Source organism: Amphiura filiformis, chromosome 4, assembly GCF_039555335.1.
Source record: "Amphiura filiformis chromosome 4, Afil_fr2py, whole genome shotgun sequence".
Taxonomy (NCBI): Eukaryota; Metazoa; Echinodermata; class Ophiuroidea; order Amphilepidida; family Amphiuridae; genus Amphiura; species Amphiura filiformis.
The window spans coordinates 79952234-79976987 of NC_092631.1; the positions used below are offsets into that span (position 1 = coordinate 79952234).

At 35.3% G+C, this 24754-nt stretch overlaps 1 protein-coding gene across 1 annotated transcript in view; it reads right to left on the bottom strand.

Moving 5' to 3' along the window:
* Positions 1–1241: 1241 nt before the first annotated feature.
* The window catches only part of LOC140151484 (gamma-aminobutyric acid type B receptor subunit 2-like), a 108221-nt gene continuing 84708 nt past the window's right edge, over positions 1242–24754 (bottom strand). The window contains exons 8-18 of the mRNA XM_072173835.1: positions 23977–24074; positions 20366–20429; positions 18031–18123; positions 12922–13072; positions 9823–9955; positions 9099–9206; positions 6681–6803; positions 6061–6244; positions 5338–5486; positions 4607–4747; positions 1242–2757 (exon numbers count right to left, since the gene is read on the bottom strand). Coding sequence (XP_072029936.1) covers positions 2656–2757; positions 4607–4747; positions 5338–5486; positions 6061–6244; positions 6681–6803; positions 9099–9206; positions 9823–9955; positions 12922–13072; positions 18031–18123; positions 20366–20429; positions 23977–24074 — 1346 coding nt within the window. The 3' untranslated portion in view covers positions 1242–2655. The remainder of the gene's footprint in view (positions 2758–4606; positions 4748–5337; positions 5487–6060; positions 6245–6680; positions 6804–9098; positions 9207–9822; positions 9956–12921; positions 13073–18030; positions 18124–20365; positions 20430–23976; positions 24075–24754) is intronic.

A 24754-nucleotide genomic window follows, 5' to 3' on the forward strand; every position in this document is an offset into this window, starting at 1 on the left:
ATTAAAAAAATGCATTATCAATGATGTGTAAAGGAATTACAGTTAAGGCCAAGAGGCCTTTAGGAAATGTTTGTAATTCTCTTGAGAAACTATTCACTTAAAAAAAAAAGAATTCATCGTGTAAGAAAGAGAATGTTGAATTGAGATGATGATATCAGCAAAAAACCCATGCTAACAGTGGAAAGACATCGCTTTGCCAGGTTAAATGGAAATTGTATTCACGAACATAAAAATGAATAACATAATTCTTTCGTATTCAAAGGCAATAACGTTTTACACAATTTGCCATTAATATTTTCTATTTTCCAATAAATATATAACCATCAGGTATTTATTGTTTAAATGTTCAATATAGGAAAGATAATTACATTTTACGTCTAATATAATTTGCGGTGTAGGACTTATCATCAATGTTACGGTAGCAGAATTTATTGGAATACGTTACGAGAGTTGCTTTTTACATGATTTGTTTGGTTCGTACGTTAAACCAAAGGAACAAACTACAACCATGGACAAAGGTGTTGGAATAAAATTAGTACGCTATTGCAAATAAGCCCCCGTTCCCTCCAATCAATGTTGAATCCTGACATTTTGTTCATGTGCGCTCAATAGTACCCAACATTGATTGGTGGGGCAGGGGAGGTATTGGGGGTGAGGATAATGTTTAGACTTGACACTTAAGAAAGCGCCATTTCATCACACTCTAAAAAAAGATAACGAAAATATTGCTATTACAAAGTGCCCATTCTAATTTTTATTCCAACCTATTTTGTCTAGCATTGTAGAAAGAAGAGTGCCTGAAAGAATTGCTTGACTACTCTGAGAACACGCTATTATGAAACTCAAACATTTGAAAACTTGATTCATCTGGACACTTAATTTACTATGAAGAAGAGGTTAATTAAAAGGTTGCGGATTTTAGGAATTCGGAATTATTGTAAATCTTTACTTTTATGGCGAAACTATACACTTGATTATTACAAAAACCAACTAAAATGCCCATAAAAATACCTGAAAATCAATTCGTGAGTCCTTCCCACAAGGTACAATATCATGTGCATTGCATTAATATAGATACAGCTAAATGGGCTAATTAAATTTAAATTTTTTTTATTTTTTAAATATCAAAAATATAAATTTTTAATTATTTGCCATAACATGTGTATTATATCGCGAATTTCACTGACCTGAGCGTCGCACAGAATTTGTTTTCAGGGGATTACATTATCGCAAAAAAAAAATCAAAATTATTTGATATCAGAAGGACAATCTTCGTATTCAGAATGCAATTCAATATGTCTGATGTGCTCTCATGTCCCACAAAAATACTGTCCAAACGTTCATACCCCAGTCCTTAAGTAAAAAAAAAATCCAAGCATCCAAGCACCCGACGTAACCCAACACTCTTTTTCCCAAACGTAAATGTTGGCAGTACCTAAGAAAACAAATTTGGCTTGCCCAATAATATTTTGTAACTCCTATTGTCAAGAAGCATATTTGATAGAATCCAATGATAGAATGTGTTTGGCAGGCCAATAACGAAATGAATTACTATGATAACTTTTAAGTTCTAAATGTGATTAACAGGTTGAAGTAATCAGCCCGGAATTAAGTTTACGTAATAGACCTATTGTAGAAAATGCAATTAAGTACGAAAAGCTTGATCAAATAGTGAGTTACAAAGCATTAGAGCCACATGTATTGGGCTACTCCAGGAATAGACGCACACTGCCAAAGAGGAGTTCAGATTTCCGGACCTTTTTGTCAAGTCGTGATTGGTGGAAATCCAGAAAATTATTAAAAGGCGAAAAATTCCAGCAGAAAAAATGGTTCAAAATCGGAAATCCTCATTGGACATTTGCGTGATTTTTCATTCATTTAATTACATTTCCAAGTTGTTGTTTTTTCACTAACATTGGCAAATTGAATTCCAGACACACCCTCATCATACAATGGCTTAATATGAACAGTCAGTGGTTGTATGCCAGGGATCTTGTTGTACCACTAGTTACCAGTCGTGTATTAGGCTAAAAAATGTGTTATGTCTAAAAGCCCATGGCAGTTTCAGAAACGAATGCGGAATGAGATTTTTTTTAAACTTTTTTTTTTAAATATTCTTTTCATAACTAAAATTTGAATTAAGATGTCATTTTTAGTGCTCAAAAGTACACAGCACAAAATTGTGGTTGATTTACACATTTGTATTATTGTTTTATACCAAAACAATGCGAGTATCGAATCAAATAACTTATCTTCCAAATTTATCACAGAATTTCATGATTTTACGGCAAAAAATAAAAGAAAAAGAAAAAGAAAAAGGAAAATAAAAAATGAATTTGCCGTTTTAGCTAACATGGACGCGCTAAGAAAAACGAACGCGCGGGTGGGCTTTGAGACATAACAATTTTTTTAGCCTTACCAGATTGTTTTTAAATTTCCTACTAGCAGCGAAGGTATTTCTTGTTCTTAGATAGACTTCAATTTCACAAAGGTTTGTGTGCTTCTTTCGCAAAATTGTATCAAACTAGAAAGCAAAATTAAACTAAACTGAATATCCATCATTATATTGTATCAAACTGTTTAAAAAATCATGATCCCATCAGTTTAAAAAACAACTTAGGTTTAAATACTCTTAATCAAGTCATTATTGTTTGATCAAGAATAAGTCGAAGATGTGGTTGATATGGTAGCTTCAGCAATCAATGTGTTATTTAAAGGTCCTTTCTTAGTCTCCAAGGTTTTGATTGTTAAATCTTTCTGTAATACAAAATATACGAAAATAACATTTAATGATAAGTACAGACTTGACATTTAATATGGAATACTTTTTCGCAAAATTCCATACTGGTCTGGCAGAGGTGTGCATAAACGGCACGGGCTAAATATTAATTGGGGTGTGTCGGGTTATGGTGCAAAATAATTGTTTGACAGAAACTGTACTTTCCATTAGTTTATATTATGGCGCTCATAATGTAGCAAATTAGCCTAAAATGGCGGATTTAAGGAGACTGAATTTGAATTTTGTGGGGGTAAAATGTATGATTTTGAGCAACATTAATCTGATATTATCAAATTTATTGAGGTTTGAGGTAATTTTATTGAACCTAAATACCAATAAGTGTTCGTCAGATCTGTAATGCACCTGTGATCTACCAGTTTTGAAAGTGGGAGGAGCTTTACAAAATATGGCTCTATAAAGTGGTATGCACTCAGAAAATTTGAATGGTCCCCTGGGGCCAAATGTTATAAACTTACTGTACACAAAGAAACAGTGTGAGTTCATTGGACAACCAGGAATCCGCACAGTTGTTTTAAACAGAAAAGTTTATAACATTTGACCCCAGTGGGCCATTCAAACTTTCTGAGTACGTACAGCTTTTAAGAGCCCTATTTTTAAGCTCCTCCCCTGTTCAAAAACTTGGTACATTGTAAGTGTATTTCAGCTGTGATGAATGCAAGTTGCTGATGGAGTTTAGGAAATATCACCCCAAAACCCTATAAATTTGATAATAACAGAACCACGTTGCATAAAGTCCGAAATTGTGTCCCCCACAAAGCTCAAAATCAGCCATTTTAGGCAAACTCGCTACATTATGAGCACCATAATGTAAACATATCGAAACCACATTTTCAATCAAACAATTATTTTACACCATATCCCGACACACCCCAATTAATATTTAGCCCGTGCGGTCTATGCAGACTCCGCCCAGACCAGTCTTGGAACTTTGCGAAAAATATACCATATTATATTAAATGTCGAGTCTGTATTATTACATTATTATTGTTAGATATTGTCACATTTTGTCTCGTTTCTGACAATATTAAACATTACAACCACTTCAATAAGCTGCTTAATATAACTATTTGTAAGTATGTGTTTGAAATATCATGCTAATTTTACCTCTGATATCAGAAAAGAAATATTTGGCGAACACATCATACGACAGGCGTATAGTGTGTCCTAATCAAAATTACCGGATGATTTCATTTCGTTAAAAGTGCACATTGGAATCACACAATATTATTTAAAAAATAACATGTAGGATAGAATAATTATGATACGCATGTCACAATGAGGATTTGAATAATTCTCAGCCTGATGCTAATCATGCTGATACTGTATTAGTATCTACCTCTGGAACTCTAGAACGCGTATTAATTTGGCATCACTATAATTATATTTATTTATTAATATAATTATGTATAATTTATACATACATTTATACGTTTTATATTATAAAACGGGGAAGTATAGTTGTCGATATAGCACTATGCATGTTTTCTTCTTTGGTCCACAACGATGCACGGACCCTATTGAATACTATGTCATTTTAAATTTAAATAAGAAGCCTCCACGGGGAAATTCTCATGATGATAAAATAGAAAAGGTGGTTGGTATGAATGGCTGTGGAATCGAACTAAAGACCTGTCCCTCTGACACTTAGAACTAAGAATCAACATGTCATATGCCAATACAATTGGAATACCGTTACCGTTTATTCGATATGGGCTATCAAACCAATGGAACTATTTTACAGAAAAGTTGGAATGATGATAAGCTATCATTCAATAAAGTCAGACCACCCTATGACATTCTAATTACCTTGCCCAGCGCAGCTTCAAGAGACTGGACTTTCTGTGTTAAATTCTTAATTTGTTTATCTGTATCAGACTGCTCTGTTGTTTCTCCGTCTTGGGTCATTAACATCGTATTCTTTGGATGGACTTCATTTCTAGATTTAACCTATAGATATAAGAAGAATGAAAAATGGTCAGCATAATGGTCAGCATGTGTACTTTATCAATATTTTAGTCACAAATTTCATTAATTTACTTTCAATAATTAGTATTTGACATGTGCATTTTGTTTTTTGTTTTATTCTTTGTTTTTCTTTAAATGTACAACATAGGATATGTCATTGATGGACATGACAGTTGGTTGGTTGGACTCGGCATCTTTTGTGGTCTACCAACCTACTGCCATGTCAAGTAAATGCCATATACCTGTATCAAGGGGTTACAGAGCTACAGGCCTCTGGGCCTCAACTGTAATTCCTTCACTCATCGTTGTATTATGCATTTCCATAGTTCATATGTATTATTCTTTATATCTTTATGATGTATTATTCTTGTATCATGTAATGAGTGAAAAGATAATAATAAATGTAATCTAATCTATTTGTAAAATAATGGCAATGTCAAACCTACATTAACACACCCCACAAATATCTTCTCTACACAAACAACAACATATAAGCCCTCCCCCCCCAAAAAAAACAACAACAACAAAAACAAACAAACAAACAAAACAAAAAATAACATCTGTTTTGTTACCTTGGGAATGAAAACTAGGCAGAGAGTTACTGTTGCAGCGAAGAATATAAACAATGATATGATGAGATAATTAGCGTTGACGTCATCTAAGATAAGTGAGACAGGTACGCCGACAAATGACAGGATAACTATATTGTAAACGCTCACACCTGTGGTAAAATAAGCAGAAATATGGACAACCTTTAGACTAGTCACGCTAGCAGATTTTAATGTTAATGTGAGCGTTGCACAAAGGTAGAGCAAAATATTGATAAAATATATACAAAGTAAGTATTGGTTTACCTGTAAATTGCTGCACTTTTCACAGCTATGATTTCTTGTAATGCTAGTTTGTCTGGTGTCACGGATTTTACTTTGCAGGATTCAACATTAATGGTTCATGGGGAAGAAAATGTTCTATTTTAATGTCCCAACTCTGTTGATCGGCGTTGTATGATTTCAACTATGAATAATATTTTTTTAATATTTATTGTATGTTTGTAGACCCAAATTTATGAGCTTAAATAGAGAAAGTTGTGTTATGCAACAAGTTTTCAGTGGCAAAATAATGGATAAAAGGCACAGGAAATAAATTAATAAAATGGCAACAAGCAGTGCATCATACCAAATAGTTTTTACCTGTTTTTTGAATAATGTTAAAAAATACTTCGTAAAAAGAACTTCTAATTAAGGTAATTTCAATCATATCCAACACGACTCGTAATGAAAGTATGTTCTACTTACCTATATACTTAGAATCATTAAGCGCAGGAACAGTAACTTTTCTTGTTTCCCATGCTAAGAACGCCCCAAATATAAGTAATAAACCATTTTTGCAGAGTAAGCTTCCCATCCAATATGTATCCCATTTCGATGAACAGGTTACAAAAACGGGGATTAATACCACGTCAGAATTATCGGTACTAACCTAAAAAGGGTAAGTTATTAACAGAGATGAGTTATGACATGGGATAGGAAAAAGTGATGAGACAGCTAGATCTCTGAACAATGCTGTTAGAAAATTAGAAAGTAAATTATTTATACGTATTTTCAATCTCGAGAACAACTTGAACCTGTTTCAACATACTATTTGTATTAACAATGTTAAAATTCAAGTAAAGTGCGTACTTTGCATTTCAGATACTAGTAGTAATACAAATGACTACACTATAGAATTGTCACAGAATAAGTCACAATAGAGCTAAAGGTTAATAAAGTTAATGAAATTAGGAATTTCTTTAAAGATTGAATAATTTGGTTAACATGTTTTAAAAAGAGCAAAATACTGGTGTTGGGTTTGATGTGAGTACAAAACGCAAGAAGTAATTTTTTGTTTTTTTGTGTTGAAGTATAAGTTCTCTCACCTGTTCCCGGCCTTGACTGATGACTATTCCCATTGGATCTAATGCTTCCCATAAGGTAAATATAAGCAGATCCACCAGTATAAGAATACCAACCATTATAAATAGCTGAGAATCTTTAATAATCTGGAAACAAAATAATATCATCAATGCATTGAACGTGATATAAATTGAGATATAATACTTCTCAATTCTCATTTACAGTTTATTAGTTCAACAAGCTCTATTAAAGATTAGCAGTAATTTGGCAAAGAAAATCAAAATATATAATACATGTACCGCTGAGTGCACCAAATCCGGGTAACTTCGGAGTAAGCTACTAGTTTAGTAATTTGGCGAGTATCTCGCATTTTGTGACTTCCAAATCGGCGTAAGTTACTAGACTAGTAAGTTCTATTGTTATAATACTCGGCAACTTACTCTTCATCTTTTGCGGAGTAAGTTGGCAAGTATCTCAGAATTTAGTGACTTCCAAATGTGCGTAAGTTACTAGACTAGTAAAGTTAAGCCGCAGCTATTGTTATTTACTCGGCAACGTACTCTTCATCCTTCGAGGAGTAAGTTGTCGAGTAAGCAAATCGCTTCATAGATAGAGGAGAAAATTATTGATATTGATGAGATTTTGAAAGTGAATAATAAGATATTTCGTAATAGAGCGTATTTTACGCGTGGAACGTCTCGTATGCGGCGCCACAAACCTTTCGTGTAGGCCAAGTGATGGAACGTTTTAAGTTAAGGTTGGTCTTAACCCTGGAACTATGGAAACCTCATTAGTGCTAAATTGTAGGCCTATATACAAGTACAAATGTTTAGAATGACAAAAATCCAGGTTGCCACTAAGAAAAAATATTATCATCCGAAATGCTGGTGATGTCATCTATTCTTTGAAGGGGGAACAAGACCATTGGAAGGGGAAATTCGAATCTATACAAATATTTTCATGTCTACAAAAACATGCTTTCAAAACTCAAGATATCTTCTATCTTTAATATAGGCCTACATACTTTACTATATATATTATCTTATTTCAGGATCTCCCCACGGTTCAAGCATTAGGAATAACTGCAAGTTTTGTGCCAAATTAATTTTTGAGGAATTACTATCCCAACCCATCCGGTTGATGCTTGAATAGAATAGGCCTACTAATAAAATATCTGACAATCGTGGGCAGAGTAAGTACTATGCCCACGATTGTCAGATATTTTGGCAAATTGAAAACAATTTTGCGACATTGTTACTAAATAGGTCTATCATTAAAAAAAAATCCAAGACTTGCGTTTCATTTAGGTGAAATTTGTGATGTTTTTAACAATTGAAAAACTTTATACTAAAATTGTATACAAAAAGGTCCACAAATGAGAACCATATTTGCGGCTTATTATGACGTATGGTCATTTGAAATGAGTACTAAGTTAGACTTTGCGGGGGTACCACTTTTAATGAGTTGGTTTGCTAACTCACCCCCCCCAAATAAAAACCTAAACCCCCTAAAAACAACCTCACAAAAGAAAATGTCAACACCCTAAAACCAAAACCTTAAAATCCCAACCTCTGACCCCCCAGTGTAAAGTTGAAAATTGCCCGGTAAACACAAATTTTACCCTTATTTGGGCAAAAATAATTTAGTGGCATAGTAAACAAAAAATATCACCTTAATTATGGGGTAAAATTGTGTACAACTGAAAATGATTTTCGCGTTTCGTGAGCAATTATCATAAGAACACAGGACCAAAATGATGTCCACTAGATTTTTTTTAATCTTTGCCCCTCCTACAACTGACCCCTATACGCGGCTGTACATGTAAACTAGAACCCGAAAGGAATTTTACAAAAACTACACCGCTGAGCCCCCCCCCCCTCCACCCCAGTGTGTTATGCCCCTCTGTGACAGAATAAATAAACCTATAGGCCTACTACAAAATCACAAGACACGCAAAATACAATGATATGGTATTTTGTTTGTACCGGGGTATTTCGTGACATAACGTAACACTGTTATTGAATAACAATTGACGATGTAAGACCGCGTGGTTAAAAACGTTTAAATGCTGGTTTAGATTTTCTGCTCCATTAACTAAGATACTAAAGAAGTAGTTACTCGCCAGATACGCTTCAGCGCAAGTCCCAAAAATACTAGTTTAGTAAGATACTCGGCAGTTGCGGAGTAGTTACTAAAGAAGTAAGCTACTAAACTAGTAAGTTACGCGGATTTGGTGCACTCAGCGGATAATGAATAGGTTTTTATGTCTCTACCATTTCTTGACAAACAATGTGCAGAAACAACAAATTCTAAAGATAAATTCCAAAATGGATACCTTAAAATGTCACCACTGAGAGGCGTAAATATTATTAGGTATTTAGAACAGTTCTGTAGTCGTGAAAGTCTTGAATTTATAGTGAGAACTTAAATTAAATTCTTACCGTTTTTTTGATACGTTTAGTTGTGAATATTTTATGAACCCTCCATGTTTTGCTAAACATTGCCCCAAAAGCCATTGTAAATCCGACCGCTAAGACCCACGCATTAACCTATTATTAAAGAAACATTAAACAGATAGTTAATAGCATAGCCACATACGTGTTTGAGATTTAGTCATGTCACAATGAATTTTCAAATATCTTTGTTCATGACTAATTAAAGACCAGATATCAATCAACTCAGTAAATGGTATAGTATGTAAAACTGAGAATTTAATATCAGAAGATATACTTTTTGGATATGAGCAAAAACGAGGTAAAACATGGTAACGACCTGAAGTATATTCTATGGGCCATTGTTGTACACATTTTTGCTTCTAATAGCAAAACCGTAGAGCAATATAAATCAAACTTTTGAAACAGATTGTTTTGCCTCAAAATAGAAAACCTAATATGAAAAAATCTGACAACACACTCATCAATACTGTGGTTACTACCTCTATACACATTCTGTCTTTTTAATGAAGTGATAGAAAAAATATCAAGTGACGGGAAAAGGGTGGTTATGTCCATTTCATGTTATTATTATTTACTGAATAACGACAGGTCCTTCATTTCACTTGTGACTATTAAGATACTGCTGTTATGTTAAATCAAATTGGCAGATAATGCAATTTGGTGCATAACCAGGATTGAAATAATGGTCAAATGAGCAACATATCTGTACCTTACACATCCATATGTATGTATAATTGTCAATACGTCCCGTGTCTAATCCGTTTAAGATTATGTAAAGATAAGTCAGTATGCCTCCGACTAGTATCAAATTATTCAGCTTTGGACTAGACATCTTGATATACCTGAAATAACAACATTACCAAGGTCAGTAAAAAAACATCATTTCTGAGTTTAAAACCTGCTACCGGATAATCCATAGGTGATACGATACAGTGTGTACCTCAGAAATTAATACAATCTAAAGAAACTTATCACATTATAGGGGCTATTTGTTTGCCCAACTCATATGTCACCAGAATGTTGAACAATTACTCAACACAATCCCATTCCATTTAAACATCTGCAGCCACAAGTGATTTATATTAAGTAGAGACGATCCTAATTGCCCCACTAGGATAAAAATTGAACCAGACGAATTTTGGAATGGCCCCGTAAATTTACTGTCAGAAAAAAATCAAATCAAATCACCCAAACATTACCATGATTACCATTGTGATATTTTAAGATACATATTGGATTTGTAAATTTATAGTTGAATTGCATCAGGAAAGTGATTGAAAGTTACGATAGGTTTCTCGGAAATATGTATATTCCATTCCCAGTAGTCATGTTTGCGTGCAGATCGAATATATATTTTTTTTAAAGTTTCTGATTCCCTTAGTTCAAATGTTGTATAAGAAAAAAGGAGACCATCATAATATTCTGCTGTCTAGTAGAATTAATGTGCGAGTGCTAGTTAGCCAATTCGATAATATCAGGCGCTGCATGCATGGTTTTGATGGAAATCTTCAATAAATTGTATTTAAATCCCTCATAATGTTTCTTGCAATCCCTCAAAAGTACTCTGGGGCGATTGTCATTATCAAGGAGTACGGGATAATTAGTTATTGCGTTTTTGTACCAATGGGAACGTTTGAATTATATTGCTAGGCTAAAGTGATATATATCAAATGAGAATACTAGCTATTCTATACTCTAGAGTATAACATCCCATGTAATTAACAATACGTTAGGCTGTTTAGTCTGTAGAGAATATGGGAGGATACAAAAGGGTGCAACATAGAACCTCCCGTAGGGAGCACCGTCAGGTAACAATGGCTCTTTATTATGTTCAATACCCCTAAAATGTTCCTTAGGAACCAACATGGGTTCTAAAGACCCGTTGGAGAACATTAAAGCCATATTATAACATTTCTGCAAAAATAGAGTAGTATTTATTTTCCATAAATGTTAGCTTTTCCTGTCAGATATGTCCCCTTTTAATTTTAAGCGAGGTAAAGCAAAGAAAATTGGAATTTGCTACTAGCGCCAATGCATGTTACTCCAGCGGTTGTAATACGGTACGACCATCTGTGTGTATGTGTCCCGCCCGCACGCCGTGTACGTACTAGTACTGTGTTTATGTGTTACGTGTTCGACTTATATTTCCATCGTAATAATAAAACAACGGTTCCTGCGTTTTATTCAAAATCTCGGATTTTGACAAAACTACAGCACCGTAAGCCTTGATTTTTACAGAGTATCTTTGTTTACTAAAGTACATTACAATCGTGTAAACATCAGAATTAAAAATATTTTTGAGGGCGTTCTCCTCAGCAAATGTTATAATATGGCTTTAAATAGTTTTTGTTTGATAAAAATTGCAATTTCGCTTTTTAGAAAAAAGATATCATGGCAAATATTTTTCACGCAATTGACTTAGCAATATTTTGGCCAACAGAAAAACTTTACTTGGTTTCTTTACTAGTTCGGGCTCAAACGCTATGCTCAATTAACTAAATCGTCCCGAAAACGAGTTGGCCCACTTTTGACATTTTCGCGCTTATCAAGCTTGTATCGCGTAAAAATGATTTTAGAACAAAGGTAAAAGTTGTTCATGTTTTTCCAATAATTGACATTAGTAAATAAATAATATGATATTTATTTCAAATTTGTAAAATTTATTAAAATTACCCATGTTAAAAGCACCGACCAGATGATTCATGATTCAAATTAATTCAATTACTTTTGCAACAGTAGCTGTTTTAAGCTGTTTTAGGACTACTTTACACAATTGGCCACATCTTCGCTTGTATGCCACCGATTTTACTGAAACAAATCTTAAAATCACCCTGACGACAAAGTAAAACTCAATACAATCAATTAATGATATATTTGCAAAGTACTATTTTCTAAATTGTATAATTTCTTTTGTTACAACGTGTATGATGCTGTACAGCCAAGGTCAATGGTATTACTAGCCATTTGGAATTGTTTTGGGACTGCGTCGTTAACAATTATGGAAAACATGATCTATTCAGTCAAAGAGACGATGTATTTTTTTAATAATGTAAATGTATTTTCAAAAAGGTTGTCCGAAGGTTTTCCCAGCAAACACAAAACGTTTTCGACATCATTCGAAAAAAAGGTTATAAAAGGTTGTCAGAAAACGTTTAAATTTCGGGTTATATAAAGGGTGTATTAAGGTTATAAAACGTTTTCATAACCTTTAAAAACATTATTTGATAATCTACTGCTCAGCAAACAAAAAGGTTTTACACAAAACGTTTAAATGTCGGGTTATATAAAGGGTATGAAAACGTTTCAATAACATTCCAAAAAACATTCTTGAAAACTTGATACAAAACATTCTGAGCAGAATATTATTTTGGGGTTGAAAAAATATTTTGCAAAAAATGTTTGCCCAAACTATTTTCAATAACGTTTTAAAAACGTTTTCATGACTTTTAAATAACCCGACATTTAAATGTTAGTAAAAGGTTTTGAAAAAAACATTTTAAGAACATTTCTGTGTTTGCTGGTTTCAAATATTTTAACATAATGTTATTTAAGTATTGACACAATATTTGGCAAAAATTTTTGCAAAAATAGTTTACAATGACATTTTATGAAAACATTTAAAAAATATTGTTGTAGTGTGTTTTCATACAAAACGTTTTAAAATGTTATCATGACCTTTATATAACCCGACATTTTAATGTTATTAAAACGTTTTTACCTAAACCAAAAGCCAAAATATAACTTATTTAAAATGTTTTGAAAACGTTTTTGTGTTTGCTGGGTTAACATGACCTGCAATGATACACACCTTCTATCTCTGTACTTGATGTTGAACACCAGAAATATCACAGCAAGTGTTATTCCGATAGTAGCTAGTGTTGTTAACGTTACAAATAACACAAACGAAATACTGTTATATTCTTCGCGGATTATAATTGAATCAACGGGAGGCTTTCCACCTGTTTAATGAGAATGACAAATCGGATATATATTATATAAAATAAGTGTTACTAAACTATACAAAGGTAAAATAGATACATTATATTCCACCATGGGTTATTTCCTACACACCCAACATGGAGTTTCATACGGAAAGAAAAAAGCAAGGTACACCAACTTGATGTGGGGAAACAAGTAAAATGCAGACTAGACAGTATGCAGGGGACAAAAACAGCAAATGTAGGCAGAAGAAGTAGGCAAAGTTCGATAGCCAAAATTTACCAGTTCCAAGGCCCACAGAAGTGCTGAACCTGCAAAAACAACAAGGATCAATGGTAATACAAAACTGCACTAGAAGAAGTGATGAAAATCACTGTGCATATAAATTACAGACACGCTTGACCAAACATCAAGAGTAGGCACAAAACAGGCAAAGTTCGATGGCCAAAAATTGCCAATTCCAGAGCACACAAAAGTGTCCGGAAAACAGTACACTGGAAGTGATGAAAATCACTGTGTACATAGCAGTCAAACACTAAACAGACAAAAAACAACCGACGTTTCGAGCAGATAAACTGCTCTTCTTCAGGGACAGACAACAAAATATAAAGCAAACAACAAAAACTACATGCTGTAGTTTAAAAACAAATTCAAGTCAAAAAGTGAAGGCAAGTTCAAATTGAAATAAGTAGCAAAAAAGACAGCAAACTCAGAGCAAAATAAGTTGGGTCTTCTCTCATTGAGAGCAAATTCCCTACAAAGTAAGACTGGGAAACAATATGTAAATAAACACCACCACAGGACAATAGGGTATTGTCCTAATTGACAGGAAGTAAATGTCAAGTGGGGTCGCAATCAAGAGAGGTTGTAGAGAATGAATAGATAGGATAAGTGGACTTATGTCAATCAAACTGCAATATTATGAGAAATGTAATGCATATTAAATAAAGAACAAATAATGTTTATAGACCTACACAATACATAATTAAACATTTTGCTAGGCAAATCCAATAAAAAGAAACTCACTTCTTTAGCTTTCGCCATCTGGTCTGATGGCTTGATCACAAGTGTCTTGGTCCACTGCTTTTCCCGCGAAACGGCCTGTTGACATTTCCCGGAAGTGATGTTGTTTTGTTTTGAGCAGTGGATCGTATACGTGATCGAGAGAGACGATACCTTCGTCGCGGTTGATTGCTTTGGGCCCCTTTTTGCGGATTTGAATGGCTTCCCTTATTCTTCTGGTGAATGCGTTTGAGTCCCTGTCAAGTACTTTTGCCCCTTCCCATTCAATGACGTGGTTTTCCTGAGCGATGTGGTCAGTAATGGCTGATTTGTGTTGTTCAGAAGTTGATTCTTTTCGGTTTGCTCTTGTGAATTTTCTTTCGGCTATTGTTTCAGAGTCTTTCTTGTGTTCTTTGAGTCTTGTCCCAAACTGTCTTCCTGTCTCCTCTACGTAGGACTTGTCACACCCTTTACACGGGATATTGTAGACAACGTCACTTGTCTGCTCTATGCTAAACACGCAACACGCTAAAAAGCCTTTTAGTCCACCCTAAGGACAAGAAGGACATAGAGCAGACAAGTGACGTTGTCTACAATATCCCGTGTAAAGGGTGTGACAAGTCCTACGTAGGGGAGACAGGAAGACAGTTTGGGACAAGACTCAAAGAACACAAGAAAGACTCTGAAACAATAGCCGAAAGAAAATTCACAAGAGCAAACCGAAAAGAATCAACTTCTGAACAACACAAATCAGCCATTACTGACCACATCGCTCAGGAAAACCACGTCATTGAATGGGAAGGGCAAAAGTACTTGACAGGGACTCAAACGCATTCACCAGAAGAATAAGGGAAGCCATTCAAATCCGCAAAAAGGGGCCCAAAGCAATCAACCGCGACGAAGGTATCGTCTCTCTCGATCACGTATACGATCCACTGCTCAAAACAAAAACAACATCACTTCCGGGAAATGTCAACAAGCCGTTTCGTGGGAAAAGCAGTGGACCAAGACACTTTGTGATCAAGCCATCAGACCAGATGGCGAAAGCTAAAGAAGTGAGTTTCTTTTTATTGGATTTGCCTAGCAAAATGTTTAATTATTTAATCTACAATCCTACAAAATGCATCTATTTACTACACAATACATGTATAGTGAAAAATAAGCCAAAAATTGCTGGATAAAACACAAGTTAATGAAGGTCTCAAATATTAAAGTGTAATATGCATATATACTGAAAAGAAGAGGAGGTAGAAAAACAGAGAAAGTAAGAAAGCATGTGGTCCATGCATGATAAAATTTAATTTCAGTGCATGTACAGATATAGGCCTGCGGATGAAAGTGATAAAGCCAAAAATCACTAAAACCAAAGCACAGTGAAATACCGTTGCAAATTGACATGAAATATGCCAAAATAGGTAGTGATACAGGGACTGCTAAAAGCTGGAAAAATATTAGCAAGCAACGAGGCCTACAATAAGGAGAAAGCCAAATGTGAATTGACACATCAAACATAGAGGCCTACATGTAGGTCCAGTAATAAATGCTAACAAGATCCATAGGCCTAAAGATACACTGGCATGTTAATCTTTAACATTTAAGCCAAGTGGTTGGGTAGTCTGAAGTTTAGAGATCCAGTCTTTCTCAAGTTTATTTCGCATGAAAGTGTCAGTCTTTGGGGGTTTGTCAATACACATGACAGTAATGTGATTTGCAGAATGTCCTGGGAGGTTGAAATGTTTAGCTACTGGTGTATTTCTGTTAAGACGAGCATCGGCACAATGCTCAGTCAGTCTGGTTTCCAGGCTACGACCAGTCTCTCCTACATACTGCACTTGACAATTAGCACATTGTGATAAGGTAGATCACATTCTCACTCTGACAACTGAGGTGTTTGTGGATGACATGACTTTCACCTGTGGAAGAACTAGTGAAAGACGACCCTTTCTTGGTGTGTGCGGCTGGTGAGCCACCACCCCATTTAGGTTTAGAGTGGATCTCATGATTACATAAAGTACATGAGCCACATGCAATCGAGCCTCTGGGAGGAGGTTGGGCTGGAGGTAGGGATGAACGTACAATCATGTCCTTGATGATAGCACTTCTCCGATAAGCTACCATGGGTAGGTTAGGAATAGCCTTCTTACATCTATCTGAAGAATGCAAGATACGCAAGTGTTTGTGAAGTATCTGAGAAAGTTTGGGAAGCGAAGGATGGTAAGTGATGACCAGTGGAATGCGTTCTGGATTATCAGAGTCAGGCGTCTTAGGCACGAGAGCATCAGATCTAGGAATCTCTAGAGCTTTGTTGATTTGTCTGTTGATAACAGAACCAGGATAGCCTCTGGCCTTTAGAAAGCATTCAAGTTCAACTTTTCTCTTCTGAAGCGTCTCAGGTGAGGAGCAGATGCGGTTCAACCGGAAAGCCAAGCTGTACGGAAGACTTGACTTGGTATGCTTGTGATGACAGGAAGTCCAGTGAAGAAACTGATGTGAGTCAGTGGGTTTAGAGTACAGATCCGTGTGGAGAGTATCATCTCTGATGGATACCAGTACATCTAGGAAGGGTATTTCCTTGATTGAAGATTCAGAGGTAAACTTGATAGTTGGATGGAATGAATTGCAGAAGTTGACAAAGTGCTGAAGTTCATCAGGTCCATGTGTCCACAGAAAGAAAATATCATCGATATATCTCATCCACATGAGGGGTTTCTTGGAGATTGAAGAGAGCAGACGTTCTTCAAGACGGCCCATGAAAAGACAGGCCATAGAGGGCGCCATTTTCGTTCCCGTACTGGTCCCAAATATTTGCTTGTAGTTAGTGCTGTCAAATGTGAAATTATTGCAAGTAAGAACAATTTCCATGAGGTCACAGAAAGCATCAAGTTGGTCAGGAGAGTAAGTGAGTTCAAGAAAAGAACGACATGCAGCTATACCCTCGTTTGCCGGGATATTAGTGTATAGGGCTGAAACATCCATAGTGCAAAGTATGGTGTTAGGCGCAAGGGGCCCATGTGCGTTAACGGCCTTTATCTTGCGAAGGAAATCCATGTCATCCTGAACATACGATGGCAAAGTAGAGACATGTGGTTTGAGATGGTGGTCAATGAAAAGAGAAACCTTCTCTGTGACGCTGCCATTGGCACTAACTATTGGACGACCAACTGGTATAGTGTCAAAATGTTTGTGGATCTTAGGTAGAGTATAAAATCTACCTGGTTTGGGACGTTTGGGTGTGAGCGCAACCTTGTGATCATGATCTATAAGGTCCACCTCCAAGGCTTTGTTAAGACTTTTACACACACGCTTTTCAAATTCAGGGGTAGGATCATGGTCAAGTTGTTGGTAGTGATCAGAGTTGTTGAGTTGTCTTAAACACTCGTGAACATACCGTTTTTACAAGTCCTTGTTTAGGAGATCCGAAAATGTGAATCTGAAGGTCACATAGAATGACATGTGAATAATAAAAAACAGGTTAACCCCCACTAGAGTCAATTGCCTACAATATCCAAATAAAATGACCTTCAGCCTAATATTCAACAATATATATGGGAAAAATCTTTATCCGGATGGATCGTAGCATCTTCACTGACGATACGTCCATGAGGCAATCATAAACATCTCAAAAATATTGACGTCACAGCGCACATTTAAATCAATGTGACCCAAGATTTGAAAGTTGCAGTAAGTTGTATTGATTTGTATTCAGAATAACGGAAGGAAATCTGTGTAACTGATATCGGAGTGTTTTTGTATTGTATGTAAGTGCAATTTTCAAATCTGGACCTCACTACATTAAATTGACCGGTGTTTTATTGTTTTCTGGGCTATCGTATCAAATGATACTTTTTTTGAGATGTTTACAAACAATTGTAATGGCAACGTACTACCTGCAAGTTAATAATGATTTTGTTGAATATAGCAAAAATCACTATTATGCAAAATTACATGCAGGTTAAACTTGATTCATATTTCCTACCTTGCCATCGTATGGGCGTGTCATTAAGCCACAATAATGGAGTACCAGATATAGAAGCTGGGTTGTAGATGCCAACTCGGATTTCTTTGCCCTCTGTCATAAATATAATTTGCAAATAATTTACGTAAATATCAATAAAATAGTATTAGTTTAGTATAGACGTTTACTAGACGTCTCATACTATTATATTTGATATACCAATGTATAGCTATGAGTCTCCTTTATCCAATGATACCAACATTCAAAATAAGTACCATCATTCTCCCACGGCCTGTCGTTATGACGTTATAACGCAATTGCGCCCTGGCGAAATCGCTATTTACATTGAGGAAAATATAAGACAAATTTGTGTTTCGTTGCATTTGTTGCTAAATGAATAATCTCAATATCTAGTTAACAACTCAATATCACTATATAGAATATTTGTGTGAGAACAAAATAAATATTAGTGGGCTTCAGGAACACCGTTTAAGTTTTATGATCGTCCTTACTCCCGGACAAGGCGGTAGGTCAATTACTTTAATTTGGAAATGAATGCGCGGGATGGTCCCACAACTTCAATTAGCCATTTGGAAATCAATCCTAGCGTTTTCCCCGTATTAAAAATAACATCTTTAGGGCTGCAATAACTTCCAGTAGAGGAGGGTTAAATAATTATTTTTCATTATATTTCTACACTATGATTATTGCAAAATCAACCAGACAAAACGATTATCTTACTATACAAGCATATTTGACCTACAACAAATTCATTAAAAGAAAAAGAACAGAGTAAAATGACTGGCAAACGTGGCATGCGTGTGGATACATCACGACTCATTTAACGCGTAAACACCAACAGAGCACGGAGGCATGGTTTCTATAGCAACAATCATGCAATTGTAGGGAAGAATCGGTAACATCTTTGATTGTTAAATACAAAGTTGCAATGAGGCAATCATTGTTTATGGATCAAATATAATATGTTTTGTACGAAATTGATTTGTTTTTAACGACATATTCGATAAAGCTCGATGAAAAGTACTGAGATATTTTAATAACATAAAAACAAACCTATGTAATGCATGTTTGTATCGTTACAAAAAAGCCCTTTCCGGGTTAGCCTTTCATTATTCTTTCTAGAGGTTTTCAGACGAGAGATCCTTTATTAATTGGTTGCTCTCAATTTAATTTAAAAATATAAGGATTTGATTAATCTAACCTAATCACCTCACTAAAATATTTATATGAATCATTCTACAACTGGTCTTAAAATGGTCATATCAATCATTTTAGTGCAATGCTCTGTTGTTATTAAGTTTATTCCGTATATAAGAAGAATTTGGTTCCAAAAGGCGCTAACTCCAAAGGCTGCTTTGTGTAAAATTCATTGAAGATATTCCTAAGAGTAGCAGTAACCTTGCCAATAACATTGGAACTCCAGAATAGTTATAACAATGTTTTGGTTATCTTTAAAAATAAATTGCAAATCTCTGAAACCTCCCCGGTGCGAAAAAGAAAATATTAAATATAAAAGAAAATGAATTTTTGGTTCTGAAAGGAGCTAAATCCCGGGCTAAATCCAATAGCAACCATTTTAAAACTTTGCATTGGAGAATTTTAGGTGACAAATATGATGTCGAAAATAGTTACAAGCTAGAGTTACAAACATATCCATTCCAACCGTTAAATGTCATTTAAACTTAAAAATGTTAAAATATACCAGAAAAATGTGACAAAAGGCAGCTATTGGGTTTAGTGCCTTTTGGAAACGAACTCTGCATAATGTAAAATGTTTTGAAGATACATTTGATAAGTAAGGTTGTCGATAACTTGAGTTACGCAAGGTTTTTTACCCAGTATCAATAAAAACATCAAGGCCGCAAACCTGGCAGGGCTGAGGCCGGTAACTCTCATAATGCAACTATTGGAGTTTTATTGTATAATGGCCCCGTAGGGCAAAAAAAGCAAGGCGTAATCTTAAGTTACCTAAATATACCGACACCTCCCCAACCTTCCCCATAAAGGTTACAAAAAAAATTACATTTTTTTTTTTATATCCCATGGCCTCAAATATAGTTTCAAAAAGTTTTACATACGGAATAACAACACCTGGCGCTATCACCGCAATAAAAAGGTTGATATGATCATTTGAAGACCAGTTGTAGAATGATAAATATGATCATTTTAATAGGGGGACTGGGTTGTATTAATCATGCTAATTCTAAAAAAACATTGTTTTGACGAAGCAGCTAAACCTTTTGCCTCTTAGTCAATGGCATCGTTGTATGAGATGATTATAACGTACGACAGTTAAAACAATACCTTCATTTAAGATTATATTGAAGTCACTTGCCTTGTATTTGTTTGATTTGTATGAGTGCTTTCCTATCTCCGTTAGTGTTGAATTGTACAGGTCCCTATTTGTGCGAGTGAAAGGTAAAAACAAGCAGAAAAGTGAACACTGTGACCTGGGCAAAATGTAAGTGCTATTGGGTGTTTTTTCAAAAATTAGTAGCGTAGTTCAGTTCGGGTAAAATTGCACACCATTATCAAGTGGATTATCATAATGAACAATGTGTATGGTGTGGGTATGTGTGCGCAAGAAAGAATGTGTGTGGGGTGCGAGCCTTCTGCGTGGGGTTTTTCTGTGTGGCTGCTTGTGCGTGGCGTTTGGAGGCGTGTTTGCGGGTATATGTGTTGATATATTGGGGTGGGGATGGGTTGGGTAGGTTATTTCGGATTTTTTTCTCAACATTCGCATTAAGAATCATACTTCATTTCAAAATGCAAGTTGGTACAAGCACAAGCAGAAAAATAAGATCAAGATTGAAATTTCAATTTTTGTTGATTGCATTTAGGGATAAAGCGGATCAAAAGATTGTTTAATGGATAGTTTTAGACTAAATATTTTCCGTATTTTGTCTTTGTGTTCCCAACGATTAAATTGAATTTAGTCGACATATCGAATATTCATTAAATCAATGCGCGTAATGTATTAAGCCTTTCTTTCTTTCTTTCCCTAAACTGCACTCATATATATTGACATTTCAATATGAAGTAGTAAACATGTTTGCTAAATTCAAACTCTTTCCGGAACATGTAGAAATAGAAATAACGCAATATTGACAAGAACTCGTCAATTATTAGCTATCGGGTTATGTGATCAGTAAAATACTAGTATTACGCGCGAGCCCCTATTCTCATTTATATTCCTATTCCCCATTCCTATTCCCTATTCTCAGTGCATTTTAAATCGAGCACAGAGCCATAATTGTTGTATTTTACCCACTTTAGTTCAAAAACTTTTCCACAGATAGGCAACAAGAAGACAATCAGTGTACGAAATAGGGGAAGTGTCTCACAGAAATTTATTAGTGCAAATGTACAACAAACTTGCCTTGGATTTGTACAACTTCCGAGGCTGGCCATCTATCACCCGTTGCTGAAAAACTAACAGGGCCCTGTGTTTTGCAAGGAGTTATGTAAAAAATTTAATTCGTTTACTATATGACTGACCAACTTCCATTTAAGGATCCGACAATTGGAGAACAGGAAAACAATGTACTTGTCTTATTTATTATCAAAACTTGAGAAGTATTTACCATGTTTACCATATCACCATCGCGTACTGTTTTAAATAGTTCCTATATATTTAGATTTAGAATCATGAACACATTCTTTAAGAAGAACCCCTCTAGGAAGTGGACATGGCGAAGTCCAAATGGCGCAACCAAGACTGAAATTGACTCTCAGACAAGCAACATATTATAACAGATGTATCTGTTCTCAACAAATTCAATACAGGCAGTGACCACAGATTAGTAAGAGCTAAGATTTACATGAAACTGGAAACAGCCAAGCTAATGGGCAAGAAGACAGCCAATTTGAACCTCGACAAGCTACATCAACATTCACTTGAGTTCCAGTTCGCTCTACAGAACAAGTTTGATTCACTGGAAGATACAATGAAGGAGTGTGATCTTACTGAAAAATTCAAAGCCATAGCAGAAACAATCAATAGCTGTGCCAGGGAAGTGGCTGGAAAGGAAGTGAAAGTTTCTCAAGAAGAGGCGGAAAATGAAATAGCAAACCAACATTAAGAAAATAGAGTACTCGGAAGTATGTTAACCATCAGGAAACGAATGAAGGCAGAACACAATGTCAAACAGATATGCAAACCGTGGAAACAGGCAGACGCTACAAAAAGACAAAACAATCATTGACACTTGGGAGATCACAGATGGTTGTCCTGCAATATGAGGATGGGGAAATAATAACAGACCGGGATGGTTGAACATTTTTACCAGGACATCTACAGCAGCAAGATCCCAGTAGAAGTCCCACATTTAGTCTCAACCAGTGATCCCAATATACCACCCATCCACTCAGATGAAGTAAGATCTGCCCTTAAGGATATGAAAAAGAGAGGGTGAGATACTGACTGATGTGTTAAATGATGGAGGTGAAGTTGTAATTAGTAAGCTAGCTGATCTCTTCACACATTGTATCCGAGAAGGCAAACTACTAGACAAGTGGAGTAATGCTATTATCATCCTTCTTCATAAGAAAGGTAACATCAAAGATCCAGGAAACTATCCAATCACCACCAATAGGCTCACTGCTACCTTAGACTGCAACCAGCCCAGAAAACAAACCAGATTTATATAGTAGCGGATTCTCTACCACAGATCACCAACATGTAGTTAACCAGATCATAGAGAAAGCAAATCAATATCAGCAACCATTGTGTTTGGTTTTCGTAGACTATGAGAAGACTTTCGACAGAATTGAAATTTCAACTGTACTACAGGCACTGGTTAACCAGGGAATCAAGAACACATATGTCAATATAATCAAGGACATATACAGCAAAATAACAGCTACCATCCGGCTACACTCTGAGAGCAACAGAATCAACATTCACCGGGTGGTTCGACAGGGAGATACCATGTCACTAAAACTTTTCAACGCAGCTTTGGAAGCCATCATACAAAAGCTTGACTGGGAAAAGATAGGATAAGCCACCTGAGATTTGCAGATGATGTTATAATCTTTGCAGAAAACCCTGATGATCTGGAGTCTATGCTGCAAGCCCTCAACAATGGAAGTAACCAAGTGGGGCTGCAGATCAACATGAGCAAGACCAAAAGTAAGTTCAACAGATTTGTCCTCAAGAAGCCAATTAACATTCACCAAACAGCACTAGAAGAAGTAGATTAATATGTGTACTTGGGTCAAGTTGTCAAAATGAGCTACAACCACTTTTGGAAACTTGAATGAGGTGATGCAGAGCAATATGCCATTATGTCTTAAAAAGAAAGTCTACAACCAGTGTGTCGTGTCCTCCCAGCCATGACATATGGTTCAGAAACTTAGGTCATGACCCAGAGAATGGAGCAGAAGTTGAGAGTGGCTCAACACAGGAAAGGAGCATGCTTAGGATCACAAACTGAGACAGAAAAACAAATGAGAGTGTCAAAAGCATGACACAGGTCACCGAGAAAATGACAACAAAGATATGATCGTAAAAATCATCAAAATTCAGATTTAGTACCTTTGTCATTGTCATAGATGGGCTAACATAGCCTGCTAGTGGTTCAGCCGAAAGACAAAATAAGACATTTCACACAAATCTGTAATTTCTCTATTTAAGTAGAGAAAACAGCTACATGTGTTTAATGGGGCTTCAGCTTCAACTTTGTTCATTTCAAAAATAATGATTTTTTAATGACATATCCTTCACTTTTATGGAATTTATAATCAATTTGAATTTTTTACACTTCCGCCTGATTAGGATCGCTGAATGGGCCCTTAAGGAGAGCTTTTAAAACAGGATGCAAATAATCTTCTTCTCTTTAAATGTTTCGCTCCCTTTCTCTCTCACTTTATTTAAAGTTTTCTTAATTTTAGCAAATTACAAAATAATTATTTTTATATAAATAAATGAGTAAAATTTGAACTTACTGAAACGCCTTCAAAGTCAGTTGCATTCATAATTTCGAAAAATAGTTTGGTCATATTGTCATTATCATAGGTGAAATTAACGACGGTTTGAGGCGGATCTGAAATGCAAAATAAACCTATAATGAATGCTTGGACACGAGAAAGTGTTCATAAACAATCCGGGTAAACAATCAATAATACAATCAAGTACACCAAATACTAGACTGGGAACTTTAATTAGCGAAAGGAAGAAACTTTCATTTGACCTCTTTGAAATGATGATGGGGGAATTGGAATTTTTGGGGAAAAAGTCCGGTTGCATCGAGATCATTTTGACCCGGTATTATTGGTGGGATATAAACTAATAGCGTTTTTTTTAGAGAGGCTGAGTAGTATACAAAGTACCATAATTGCACAATTCAATCCTGTATAAAAAGCATTTAAATGGCTAAAAATTTCCAATTTCTAAAATACAGGATTGAATTCGACATACGACCAAAAAAAAAAGTTATAAATCCTTCAAAAATGTCATTCAGCATGGCTTGACCTTATGACCTTTGACCTATGACCTCTTAAAACAGAAATAATTAAAAAAATTCTAAATACAACACTTGATTTGAGAATGCAATAAAAAAAGTTGTGATTTTTTAAAAATGTGTGTTTTAACTGCTTTTGGTTTTTCTTTTTCTTTATATTGTTTTAAAACCTAAAACAAAATAAGAGACTTGAGATATGAGGTTTAATTTGGGTGTATTATATTATTAGCGATGTAGCAATTATTTATCATAGAAGGCCCAAG